The sequence below is a fragment of the Anomaloglossus baeobatrachus genome, chromosome 6 (genome assembly GCF_048569485.1).
Source record: "Anomaloglossus baeobatrachus isolate aAnoBae1 chromosome 6, aAnoBae1.hap1, whole genome shotgun sequence".
Lineage (NCBI taxonomy): Eukaryota > Metazoa > Chordata > Amphibia > Anura > Aromobatidae > Anomaloglossus > Anomaloglossus baeobatrachus.
The window spans coordinates 567,692,108-567,707,388 of NC_134358.1; the positions used below are offsets into that span (position 1 = coordinate 567,692,108).

General features: G+C 44.7%; 1 protein-coding gene across 1 annotated transcript in view; it reads left to right on the plus strand.

Annotated features, from left to right (window-relative positions):
* LOC142243680 (unconventional myosin-Ig-like) overlaps nucleotides 1-15,281 on the plus strand; it is a 177,621-nt gene that overhangs the window by 101,967 nt on the left and 60,373 nt on the right. Inside the window, exon 19 of the mRNA XM_075315827.1 lies at nucleotides 6,040-6,144. Within this exon, the coding sequence (XP_075171942.1) occupies nucleotides 6,040-6,144 (105 nt within the window). The remainder of the gene's footprint in view (nucleotides 1-6,039; nucleotides 6,145-15,281) is intronic.

Below are 15,281 nucleotides of genomic sequence, written 5' to 3' on the forward strand. Positions count from 1 at the left end.
GTATATGGCCCTGTGCAAGAACAGTATATGGTCCTGTGCAAGAACAGTATATGGGCCCTGTGTAAGAACAGTATATGGCTCCTGTGCAAGAACAGTATATGGCCCCTGTGCAAGAACAGTATATGGCTCCTGTGCAAGAACAGTATATGGCCCCTGTGCAAGAACAGTATATGGCCCTGAGCAAGAACAGTATATGGGCCCTGAGCAAGAACAGTATATGCCCCCTGTGCAAGAACAGTATATGGCCCTGTGCAAGAACAGTATATGGGCCCTGTGCAAGAACAGTATATGGCACTGTGCAAGAACAGTATATGGCCCCTGTGCAAGGACAGTATATGGCCCCTGTGCAAGGACAGTATATGGCCCTGTGCAAGAACAGTATATGGCCCCTGTGCAAGAACAGTATATGGACCCCTGTGTAAGGACAGTATATGGCCCCTGTGCAAGGACAGTATATGGCCCTGTGCAAGAACAGTATATGGCCCCTGTGCAAGAACAGTATATGGCCCTGTGCAAGAACAGTATGTGGCCCCTGTGCAAGAACAGTATATGGGCCCTGTGCAAGAACAGTATATGGCCCCTGTGCAAGAACAGTATATGGCCCCTGTGCAAGAACAGTATATGGCCCTGTGCATGAACAGTTTATGGCCCTATGCAAGAACAGTATATGGCCCCTGTGCAAGAACAGTATATGGCCCCTGTGCAAGAACAGTATATGGCCCTGTGCAAGAACAGTATATGGCCCCTGTGCAAGAACAGTATATGGCCCCTGTGCAAGAACAGTATATGGCCCTGTGCAAGAACAGTATATGGCCCCTGTGCAAGAACAGTATATGGCCCTGTGCAAGAACAGTATATGGGCCCTGTGCAAGAACAGTATATGGGCCTTGTGCAAGGACAGTATATGGCCCCTGTGCAAGAACAGTATATGGGCCCTGTGCAAGAACAGTATATGGCCCCTGTGCAAGAACAGTATATGGCCCCTGTGCAAGGACAGTATATGGCCCCTGTGCAAGGACAGTATATGGCCCTGTGCAAGAACAGTATATGGCCCCTGTGCAAGAACAGTATATGGACCCCTGTGTAAGGACAGTATATGGCCCCTGTGCAAGAACAGTATATGGCCCTGTGCAAGAACAGTATATGGCCCCTGTGCAAGGACAGTATATGGCCCTGTGCAAGAACAGTATATGGCCCCTGTGCAAGAACAGTATATGGCCCTGTGCAAGAACAGTATATGGTCCTGTGCAAGAACAGTATATGGGCCCTGTGTAAGAACAGTATATGGCTCCTGTGCAAGAACAGTATATGGCCCCTGTGCAAGAACAGTATATGGCTCCTGTGCAAGAACAGTATATGGCCCCTGTGCAAGAACAGTATATGGCCCTGAGCAAGAACAGTATATGGGCCCTGAGCAAGAACAGTATATGCCCCCTGTGCAAGAACAGTATATGGCCCTGTGCAAGAACAGTATATGGGCCCTGTGCAAGAACAGTATATGGCACTGTGCAAGAACAGTATATGGCCCCTGTGCAAGGACAGTATATGGCCCCTGTGCAAGGACAGTATATGGCCCTGTGCAAGAACAGTATATGGCCCCTGTGCAAGAACAGTATATGGACCCCTGTGTAAGGACAGTATATGGCCCCTGTGCAAGGACAGTATATGGCCCTGTGCAAGAACAGTATATGGCCCCTGTGCAAGAACAGTATATGGCCCTGTGCAAGAACAGTATGTGGCCCCTGTGCAAGAACAGTATATGGGCCCTGTGCAAGAACAGTATATGGCCCCTGTGCAAGAACAGTATATGGCCCCTGTGCAAGAACAGTATATGGCCCTGTGCATGAACAGTTTATGGCCCTATGCAAGAACAGTATATGGCCCCTGTGCAAGAACAGTATATGGCCCCTGTGCAAGAACAGTATATGGCCCTGTGCAAGAACAGTATATGGCCCCTGTGCAAGAACAGTATATGGCCCCTGTGCAAGAACAGTATATGGCCCTGTGCAAGAACAGTATATGGCCCCTGTGCAAGAACAGTATATGGCCCTGTGCAAGAACAGTATATGGCCCTGTGCAAGAACAGTATATGCCCCTGTGCAAGAACAGTATATGGCCCCTGTGCAAGAACAGTATATGGCCCCTGTGCAAGAACAGTATATGGCCCCTGTGCAAGAACAGTATATGGCCCTGTGCATGAACAGTTTATGGCCCTGTGCAAGAACAGTATATGGCCCCTGTGCAAGAACAGTATATGGGCCCTGTGCAAGAACAGTATATGGCTCCTGTGCAAGAACAGTATATGGCCCCTGTGCAAAAACAGCATATGGGCCCTGTGCAAGAACAGTATATGGCTCCTGTGCAAGAACAGTATATGGGCCCTGTGCAAGAACAGTATATGGCCCCTGTGCAAGAACAGTATATGGCCCTGTGCAAGAACAGTATATGGCCCTGTGCAAGAACAGTATATGGGCCCTGTGCAAGAACAGTATATGGGCCCTGTGCAAGAACAGTATATGGCCCTGTGCAAGAACAGTATATGGCCCCTGTGCAAGAACAGTATATGGCCCTGTACAAGAACAGTATATGGGCCCTGTGCAAGAACAGTATATGGCCCTGAGCAAGAACAGTATATGGCCCTGTGCAAGAACAGTATATGGCCCTGTGCAAGAACAGTATATGGGCCCTGTGCAAGAACAGTATATGGGCCCTGAGCAAGAACAGTATATGGACCCTGTGCAAGAACAGTATATGGGCCCTGTGCAAGAACAGTATATGGCCCTGTGCAAGAACAGTATATGGACCCTGTGCAAGAACAGTATATGGCCCCTGTGCAAGAACAGTATATGGCCCCTGTGCAAGAACAGTATATGGGCCCTGAGCAAGAACAGTATATGGCCCTGAGCAAGAACAGTATATGGCCCCTGTGCAAGAACAGTATATGGCCCTGTGCAAGAACAGTATATGGGCCCTGTGCAAGAACAGTATATGGCCCTGTGCAAGAACAGTATATGGGCCCTGTGCAAGAACAGTATATGGCCCTGTGCAAGAACAGTATATGGCCCCTGTGCAAGAACAGTATATGGCCCTGTGCAAGAACAGTATATGGCTCCTGTGCAAGAACAGTATATGCCCCTGTGCAAGAACAGTATATGGCTCCTGTGCAAGAACAGTATATGCCCCTGTGCAAGAACAGTATATGGCCCCTGTGCAAGAACAGTATATGGCTCCTGTGCAAGAACAGTATATGGCCCTGTGCAAGAACAGTATATGGCCCTGTGCAAGAACAGTATATGGCCCCTGTGCAAGAACAGTATATGGCCCTGTGCAAGAACAGTATATGGCTCCTGTGCAAGAACAGTATATGGCCCCTGTGCAAGAACAGTATATGGCCCTGTGCAAGAACAGTATATGGCCCCTGTGCAAGAACAGTATATGGCCCTGTGCAAGAACAGTATATGGCTCCTGTGCAAGAACAGTATATGGCCCCTGTGCAAGAACAGTATATGGCTCCTGTGCAAGAACAGTATATGGCCCTGTGCAAGAACAGTATATGGCCCTGTGCAAGAACAGTATATGGCCCCTGTGCAAGAACAGTATATGGCCCCTGTGCAAGAACAGTATATGGCTCCTGTGCAAGAACAGTATATGGCCCCTGTGCAAGAACAGTATATGGCCCCTGTGCAAGAACAGTATATGGCCCTGTGCAAGAACAGTATATGGCCCCTGTGCAAGAACAGTATATGGCTCCTGTGCAAGAACAGTATATGGCCCTGTGCAAGAACAGTATATGGCCCCTGTGCAAGAACAGTATATGGCCCCTGTGCAAGAACAGTATATGGCCCCTGTGCAAGAACAGTATATGGCCCCTGTGCAAGAACAGTATATGGCCTCTGTGCAAGAACAGTATATGGCTCCTGTGCAAGAACAGTATATGGCCCCTGTGCAAGAACAGTATATGGCCCCTGTGCAAGAACAGTATATGGCCCCTGTGCAAGAACAGTATATGGCCCTGTGCAAGAACAGTATATGGCCCCTGTGCAAGAACAGTATATGGCTCCTGTGCAAGAACAGTATATGGCCCCTGTGCAAGAACAGTATATGACCCCTGTGCAAGAACAGTATATGGCTCCTGTGCAAGAACAGTATATGGCTCCTGTGCAAGAACAGTATATGGCTCTGTGCAAGAACAGTATATGGCCCTGTGCAAGAACAGTATATGGCCCTGTGCAAGAACAGTATATGGCCCCTGTGCAAGAACAGTATATGGCCTCTGTGCAAGAACAGTATATGGCTCCTGTGCAAGAACAGTATATAGCCCCTGTGCAAGAACAGTATATGGCTCCTGTGCAAGAACAGTATATGGCCCCTGTGCAAGAACAGTATATGGCTCCTGTGCAAGAACAGTATATGGCTCTGTGCAAGAACAGTATATGGCCCTGTGCAAGAACAGTATATGGCCTCTGTGCAAGAACAGTATATGGCTCCTGTGCAAGAACAGTATATAGCCCCTGTGCAAGAACAGTATATGGCCTCTGTGCAAGAACAGTATATGGCCCCTGTGCAAGAACAGTATATGGCTCCTGTGCAAGAACAGTATATGGCTCTGTGCAAGAACAGTATATGGCCCTGTGCAAGAACAGTATATGGCCCTGTGCAAGAACAGTATATGGCCCCTGTGCAAGAACAGTATATGGCCTCTGTGCAAGAACAGTATATGGCTCCTGTGCAAGAACAGTATATGGCCTCTGTGCAAGAACAGTATATGGCCCCTGTGCAAGAACAGTATATGGCCCCTGTGCAAGAACAGTATATGGCCCCTGTGCAAGAACAGTATATGGCCCCTGTGCAAGAACAGTATATGGCCCCTGTGCAAGAACAGTATATGGCCCCTGTGCAAGAACAGTATATGGCCCCTGTGCAAGAACAGTATATGGCCCTGTGCAAGAACAGTATATGGCCCCTGTGCAAGAACAGTATATGGCCCCTGTGCAAGAACAGTATATGGCCCCTGTGCAAGAACAGTATATGGCCCCTGTGCAAGAACAGTATATGGCCCCTGTGCAAGAACAGTATATGGCCCCTGTGCAAGAACAGTATATGGCCCCTGTGCAAGAACAGTATATGGCCCCTGTGCAAGAACAGTATATGGCCCCTGTGCAAGAACAGTATATGGCCCTGTGCAAGAACAGTATATGGCCCCTGTGCAAGAACAGTATATGGCCCCTGTGCAAGAACAGTATATGGCCCTGTGCAAGAACAGTATATGGCCCCTGTGCAAGAACAGTATATGGCCCTGTGCAAGAACAGTATATGACCCCTTTTCAAGAACAGTATATGGCCCCTGTGCAAGAACAGTATATGGCCCCTGTGCAAGAACAGTATATGGCCCCTGTGCAAGAACAGTATATGGCCCCTGTGCAAGAACAGTATATGGCCCTGTGCAAGAACAGTATATGGCCCCTGTGCAACCCAAGAGCTTGTCGAAATACATAATCCCACCTGCATTGGAGGTAGATATGGACCCCCTGACCTCTTTGCTCCCTGGACGGTCGCACAGGCTGCACCAATGACATGTCCGCCCCGGGTGACTATGCTGTATCCATATGTTCCCATATCTGCTGAGTGTGGGTCCTAGCCCTGCAGAGTGGGGGCGATGGATGCTCCACTGAGCTCTATGGAGTGGCGCCATGATGGTGAGTGACCCTCTCTATTGCAGTATATGGAGGTTATGGAAGGAGCCCGCCTGCCAGGAGACACATATGTAACTTACATGTCACATATTGTGCTGATGTCCTCTTGAATACTCAGGGGCTGGTATGGAGCTGCATAGTCGCCCATGAGAGGGGACAAGCCCCTTCTTATCCTCTTTGCACAGGTTCTCCCCCCCTAATGAACTGGAAACAGATGGGAGCGGTTTATTTTTGCCTTCACGCCCCTTCTATTCTTTGTCCACCATTCCTCCAAAATATCACCCCCGTCAGTGTAATGAACTCCTGTGCTGAGCTATTGTCTCACACTCTCTCTGGTGTCATGCAGGAAATAGAGAATGTGAGTGGAACCGCTCACTTCCAGAAATCACTTCAAGCCCTGAGGAAAAAAGATGGCGACAGCTCCGTCATATTCTCCTGTCATATCCGCAAGGTGAGCGCAGATATCCTGCTCTTCTCCATGATGGCTCCTGGTCTTAAAGGGAAAGTTTCCCATGATTATTATTTATTATGAACATGTAAATTAGTTCCAAATCATTTGTGTTTTAACCCTATAATTTAGCTGTATAAACTGAGAAGCTTTATATTTCTTACAGAACTCACATAGATTTATACAGTCACCACCAGGGGGAGCTCAATACATACAGATTTATACATCCACCACTAGAGGGAGCTCACTACATACAGATTTATACAGCCATCACTAGAGGGAGCTCACTACATACAGATTTATACAGCCACCACTAGAAGGAGCTCACTACATACAGATTTATACAGCCACCACTAGAGGGAGCTCACTACATACAGATTTATACAGCCACCACTAGAAGGAGCTCACTACATACAGATTTATACACCACCACTAGAGGGAGCTCACTACATACAGATTTATACAGCCATCACTAGAGGGAGCTCACTACATACAGATTTATACAGCCACCACTAGAAGGAGCTCACTACATACAGATTTATACAGCCACCACTAGAGGGAGCTCACTACATACAGATTTATACAGCCACCACTAGAAGGAGCTCACTACATACAGATTTATACACCACCACTAGAGGGAGCTCACTACATACAGATTTATACAGTCACCGCTAGAGGGAGCTCACTACATACAGATTTATACAGCCACCACTAGAGCGAGCTCACTACATACAGATTTATACAGCCACCACTAGGGGGAGCTCACTACATACAGATTTATACAGCCATCACTAGAGGGAGCTCACTACATACAGATTTATACAGCCACCACTAGAAGGAGCTCACTACATACAGATTTATACAGCCACCACTAGAGGGAGCTCACTACATACAGATTTATACAGTCACCACTAGAGGGAGCTCACTACATACAGATTTATACAGCCACCACTAGAAGGAGCTCACTACATACAGATTTATACACCACCACTAGAGGGAGCTCACTACATATAGATTTATACAGCCACCACTAGAGCGAGCTCACTACATACAGATTTATACAGCCACCACTAGAGCGAGCTCACTACATACAGATTTATACAGCCATCACTAGAGGGAGCTCACTACATACAGATTTATACAGCCACCACTAGAAGGAGCTCACTACATACAGATTTATACAGCCACCACTAGAGGGAGCTCACTACATACAGATTTATACAGCCACCACTAGAAGGAGCTCACTACATACAGATTTATACACCACCACTAGAGGGAGCTCACTACATACAGATTTATACAGTCACCGCTAGAGGGAGCTCACTACATACAGATTTATACAGCCACCACTAGAGCGAGCTCACTACATACAGATTTATACAGCCACCACTAGAGCGAGCTCACTACATACAGATTTATACAGCCATCACTAGAGGGAGCTCACTACATACAGATTTATACAGCCACCACTAGAAGGAGCTCACTACATACAGATTTATACACCACCACTAGAGGGAGCTCACTACATACAGATTTATACAGCCACCACTAGAGAGAGCTCACTACATACAGATTTATACAGCCACCACTAGAGGGAGCTCACTACATACAGATTTATACAGCCACCACTAGAGGGAGCTCACTACATACAGATTTATACACCACCACTAGAGGGAGCTCACTACATACAGATTTATACAGTCACCGCTAGAGGGAGCTCACTACATACAGATTTATACAGCCACCACTAGAGCGAGCTCACTACATACAGATTTATACAGCCACCACTAGAGGGAGCTCACTACATACAGATTTATACAGTCACCACTAGAGGGAGCTCACTACATACAGATTTATACAGTCACCACTAGAGGGAGCTCACTACATACAGATTTATACAGCCACCACTAGGGGGAGCTCAATACATACAGATTTATACACCCACCACTAGGGGGAGCTCACTATATACAGATTTATACACCACCACTAGAGGGAGCTCACTACATACAGATTTATACAGCCACCACTAGAGGGAGCTCACTACATACAGATTTATACAGCCACTACTAGAGGGAGCTCACTACATACAGATTTATACAGTCACCACTAGAGGGAGATCACTACATACAGATTTATACAGCCACCACTAGAGGGAGCTCACTACATACAGATTTATACAGTCACCACTAGAGGGAGCTCACTACATACAGATTTATACAGCCACCACTAGGGGGAGCTCAATACATACAGATTTATACACCCACCACTAGGGGGAGCTCACTATATACAGATTTATACACCACCACTAGAGGGAGCTCACTACATACAGATTTATACAGCCACTACTAGAGGGAGCTCACTACATACAGATTTATACAGTCACCACTAGAGGGAGCTCACTACATACAGATTTATACAGTCACCACTAGAGGGAGCTCACTACATACAGATTTATACAGCCACCACTAGGGGGAGCTCAATACATACAGATTTATACACCCACCACTAGGGGGAGCTCACTATATACAGATTTATACACCACCACTAGAGGGAGCTCACTACATACAGATTTATACAGCCACTACTAGAGGGAGCTCACTACATACAGATTTATACAGTCACCACTAGAGGGAGCTCACTACATACAGATTTATACAGTCACCACTAGAGGGAGCTCACTACATACAGATTTATACAGTCACCACTAGAGGGAGCTCACTACATACAGATTTATACAGCCACCACTAGAGGAAGCTCACTACATACAGATTTATACAGTCACCACTAGAGGGAGCTCACTACATACAGATTTATACAGCCACCACTAGAGGAAGCTCACTACATACAGATTTATACAGCCACCACTAGAGGGAGCTCACTACATACAGATTTATACATCCACCACTAGAGGGAGGTCACTACATACAGATTTATACAGCCACCACTAGAGGGAGCTCACTACATACAGATTTATACAGCCACCACTAGAGGGAGCTCACTACATACAGATTCATACAGTCACCACTAGAGGGAGCTCACTACATACAGATTTATACAGCCACCACTAGAGGGAGCTCACTACATACAGATTTATACAGTCACCACTAGGAGGAGCTCACTACATACAGATTTATACAGCCACCACTAGAGGGAGCTCACTACATACAGATTTATACAGCCACCACTAGAGGGAGCTCACTACATACAGATTTATACAGCCACCACTAGGGGGAGCTCACTACGTACAGATTTATACAGCCACCACTAGAGGGAGCTCACTACATACAGATTTATACAGCCACCACTAGAGGGAGCTCACTACATACAGATTTATACAGCCACCACTAGAGGGAGCTCACTACATACAGATTTATACAGTCACCACTAGAGGGAGCTCACTACATACAGATTTATACAGTCACCACTAGGAGGAGCTCACTACATACAGATTTATACAGTCACCACTAGAGGGAGCTCACTACATACAGATTTATACATCCACCACTAGAGGGAGCTCACTACATACAGATTTATACAGTCACCACTAGAGGGAGCTCACTACATACAGATTTATACAGTCACCACTAGAGGGAGCTCACTACATACAGATTTATACAGCCACCACTAGAGGGAGCTCACTACATACAGATATATACAGTCACCACTAGAGGGAGCTCACTACATACAGATTTATACAGCCACTACTAGAAGGAGCTCACTACATACAGATTTATACAGCCACTACTAGAAGGAGCTCACTACATACAGATTTATACACCACCACTAGAGGGAGCTCACTACATACAGATTTATACAGTCACCACTAGAGGGAGCTCACTACATACAGATTTATACAGTCACCACTAGAGGGAGCTCACTACATACAGATTTATACAGCCACCACTAGGGGGAGCTCAATACATACAGATTTATACACCCACCACTAGGGGGAGCTCACTATATACAGATTTATACACCACCACTAGAGGGAGCTCACTACATACAGATTTATACAGCCACTACTAGAGGGAGCTCACTACATACAGATTTATACAGTCACCACTAGAGGGAGCTCACTACATACAGATTTATACAGTCACCACTAGAGGGAGCTCACTACATACAGATTTATACAGTCACCACTAGAGGGAGCTCACTACATACAGATTTATACAGCCACCACTAGAGGAAGCTCACTACATACAGATTTATACAGTCACCACTAGAGGGAGCTCACTACATACAGATTTATACAGCCACCACTAGAGGAAGCTCACTACATACAGATTTATACAGCCACCACTAGAGGGAGCTCACTACATACAGATTTATACATCCACCACTAGAGGGAGGTCACTACATACAGATTTATACAGCCACCACTAGAGGGAGCTCACTACATACAGATTTATACAGCCACCACTAGAGGGAGCTCACTACATACAGATTCATACAGTCACCACTAGAGGGAGCTCACTACATACAGATTTATACAGCCACCACTAGAGGGAGCTCACTACATGCAGATTTATACAGTCACCACTAGGAGGAGCTCACTACATACAGATTTATACAGCCACCACTAGAGGGAGCTCACTACATACAGATTTATACAGCCACCACTAGAGGGAGCTCACTACATACAGATTTATACAGCCACCACTAGGGGGAGCTCACTACATACAGATTTATACAGCCACCACTAGAGGGAGCTCACTACATACAGATTTATACAGCCACCACTAGAGGGAGCTCACTACATACAGATTTATACAGCCACCACTAGAGGGAGCTCACTACATACAGATTTATACAGTCACCACTAGAGGGAGCTCACTACATACAGATTTATGCAGTCACCACTAGGAGGAGCTCACTACATACAGATTTATACAGTCACCACTAGAGGGAGCTCACTACATACAGATTTATACATCCACCACTAGAGGGAGCTCACTACATACAGATTTATACAGTCACCACTAGAGGGAGCTCACTACATACAGATTTATACAGTCACCACTAGAGGGAGCTCACTACATACAGATTTATACAGCCACCACTAGAGGGAGCTCACTACATACAGATTTATACAGTCACCACTAGAGGGAGCTCACTACATACAGATTTATACAGCCACCACTAGAGGAGCTCACTACATACAGATTTATACAGCCACTACTAGAGGGAGCTCACTACATACAGATTTATACAGTCACCACTAGAGGGAGCTCACTACATACAGATTTATACAGCCACCACTAGAGGGAGCTCACTACATACAGATTTATACAGCCACCACTAGGGGGAGCTCACTACATACAGATTTATACAGCCACCACTAGAGGGAGCTCACTACATACAGATTTATACAGCCACCACTAGAGGGAGCTCACTACATACAGATTTATACAGCCACCACTAGAGGGAGCTCACTACATACAGATTTATACAGTCACCACTAGAGGGAGCTCACTACATACAGATTTATGCAGTCACCACTAGGAGGAGCTCACTACATACAGATTTATACAGTCACCACTAGAGGGAGCTCACTACATACAGATTTATACATCCACCACTAGAGGGAGCTCACTACATACAGATTTATACAGTCACCACTAGAGGGAGCTCACTACATACAGATTTATACAGTCACCACTAGAGGGAGCTCACTACATACAGATTTATACAGCCACCACTAGAGGGAGCTCACTACATACAGATTTATACAGTCACCACTAGAGGGAGCTCACTACATACAGATTTATACAGCCACCACTAGGGGGAGCTCACTACATACAGATTTATACAGTCACTACTAGAGGGAGCTCACTACATACAGATATATACAGCCACCACTAGAGGGAGCTCACTACATACAGATTTATACAGTCACCACTAGAGGGAGCTCACTACATACAGATTTATACAGTCACCACTAGAGGGAGTTCACTACATACAGATTTATACAGTCACCACTAGATGGAGCTCACTACATACAGATTTATACAGTCACCACTAGGAGGAGCTCACTACATACAGATTTATACAGCCACCACTAGAGGGAGCTCACTGCATACAGATTTATACAGCCACCACTAGGAGGAGCTCACTACATACAGATTTATACAGCCACCACTAGAGGGAGCTCACTACATACAGATTTATACAGCCACCACTAGAGGGAGCTCACTACATACAGATTTATACAGCCACCACTAGAGGGAGCTCACTACATACAGATTTATACAGTCACCACTAGAGGGAGCTCACTACATACAGATTTATACAGTCACCACTAGGAGGAGCTCACTACATACAGATTTATACAGTCACCACTAGAGGGAGCTCACTACATACAGATTTATACATCCACCACTAGAGGGAGCTCACTACATACAGATTTATACAGTCACCACTAGAGGGAGCTCACTACATACAGATTTATACAGTCACCACTAGAGGGAGCTCACTACATACAGATTTATACAGCCACCACTAGAGGGAGCTCACTACATACAGATTTATACAGTCACCACTAGAGGGAGCTCACTACATACAGATTTATACAGCCACCACTAGGGGGAGCTCACTACATACAGATTTATACAGTCACTACTAGGGGGAGCTCACTACATACAGATATATACAGCCACCACTAGAGGGAGCTCACTACATACAGATTTATACATCCACCACTAGAGGGAGCTCACTACATACAGATTTATACAGCCACCACTAGAGGGAGCTCAGTACATACAGATTTATACAGCCACCGCTAGGGGGAGCTCACTACATACAGATTTATACAGCCACCTCTAGAGGGAGCTCACTACATACAGATTTATACAGCCACCACTAGAGGGAGCTCACTACATACAGATTTATACAGTCACCACTAGAGGGAGCTCACTACATACAGATTTATACAAGCCACCACTAGAGGGAGCTCACTACATACAGATTTATACAGCCACCACTAGAGGGAGCTCACTACATACAGATTTATACAGCCACCACTAGAGGGAGCTCACTACATACAGATTTATACAGTCACCACTAGAGGGAGCTCACTACATACAGATTTATACAGCCACCACTAGGGGGAGCTCACTACATACAGATTTATACAGCCACTGCTAGGGGGAGCTCACTACATACAGATTTATACAGCCACCGCTAGGGGGAGCTCACTACATACAGATTTATACAGCCACCATTAATGAGAGCTTAGTGTATATAGATACAGTATATACAGCTCTCAATAACAGCTTTTCATAGGAAGATGTTTCTACTGTATTTGTTCAATTAAAGAGGATTTGTCACTAGCTTGAAATTGATCAGTTTTTAATTTTATTTACTTACTTCTGTACTCCTGAATATTCTGTTTTTTTTCTTTTTTAAAGCCATCATGCAGTTGTAGAGATATGAGCTGTTTTATATTGTGCTAATTGTAATGGTATATATATAATTGATGAAATACGAGTATGTTTAAAATGTCACAAAATTTGATGCTCCATTACTCGCGTCTCAAGTCCAGAGTCCGGAGGGATTTTCTGTACGACGGCTACAAAGTTGCATTTTTCTTTTAGACATTTTGCAACATGCAACTTTTTGAGCTAAATATTCGCAAACACTAATTAAAGGCAGAAAAAAAGAGACAGTGTGGGACGTTGTGCAAAACTTGTCTGTGGCGAACGCCATTTTTATTTGGTGCAAAAACGTCAGCTAAAAACACATGAAAGAAAAAAAGAATTCACTGTTACATGTCACTGTCCATGGTGCTGAACGTCTGTACTGATAAGTCACATGTATTATCCAGACAAGGCCAACTATGCTACTTATCTATCCATCCATCCATCCATCCATCCATCTATCTATCCCTCTATCTATCCATCCCTCTATCTATCCATCTATCTATCTATCCATCCATCCCTCTATCCTTCTATCTATCCATCCATCCCTCTATCTATCCATCTATCCCTCTATCTATCTATCCCTCTATCTATCCATCTATCCCTCTATCTATCTATCCCTCTATCTATCTATCCATCTATCCCTCTATCTATCTATCCATCTATCTATCCCTCTATCTATCCATCTATCTATCTATCCATCTATCCCTCTATCTATCCCTCTATCTATCCATCTATCTATCCATCTATCTATCTATCCATCCATCTCTCTATCTATCCATCTATCTATCTATCTATCTATCTATCTATCCATCTATCTATCCCTCTATCTATCTATCTATCTATCCCTCTATCTATCCCTCTATCTATCTATCCCTCTATCTGTCCATCTATCTATCTATCTATCCATCTATCCCTCTATCTATCCCTCTATCTATCCCTCTATCTATCCATCTATCTATCCATCTATCCATCCATCCCTCTATCTATCCCTCTATCTATCTATCTATCTATCCATCTATCTATCCCTCTATCTATCCCTCTATGTATCCATCTATCTATCCATCTATCTATCCATCCATCCCTCTATCTATCCTTCTATCTATCTATCCATCCATCCCTCTATCTATCTATCTATCTATCCCTCTATCTATCTATCTATCTATCTATCCATCTATCTATCCCTCTATCTATCTATCTATCTATCTATCCCTCTATCTGTCCATCTATCTATCTATCTATCTATCCCTCTATCTATCCATCTATCTATCTATCCATCCATCCCTCTATCTATCCCTCTATCTATCTATCTATCTATCTATCCATCTATCTATCCATCTATCTATCCATCCATCCCTCTATCTATCCTTCTATCTATCTATCTATCAATCTATCTATCCCTCTATCTATCCCTCTATCTATCTATCTATCTATCTATCTATCTATCCCTCTATCTATCCATCCCTCTATCTGTCTATCTATCTATCTATCCCTCTATCTATCTATCCCTCTATCTATCTATCTATCCCTCTATCTATCCATCTATCTATCCATCTATCTATCCCTCTATCTATCCCTCTATCTATCCCTCTATCTATCCTTCTATCTATCCCTCTATCTATCTATCTATCTATCTATCCTTCTATCTATCCCTCTATCTATCTATCTATCTATCCTTCTATCTATCCCTCTATCTATCTATCTATCTATCCCTCTATCTAT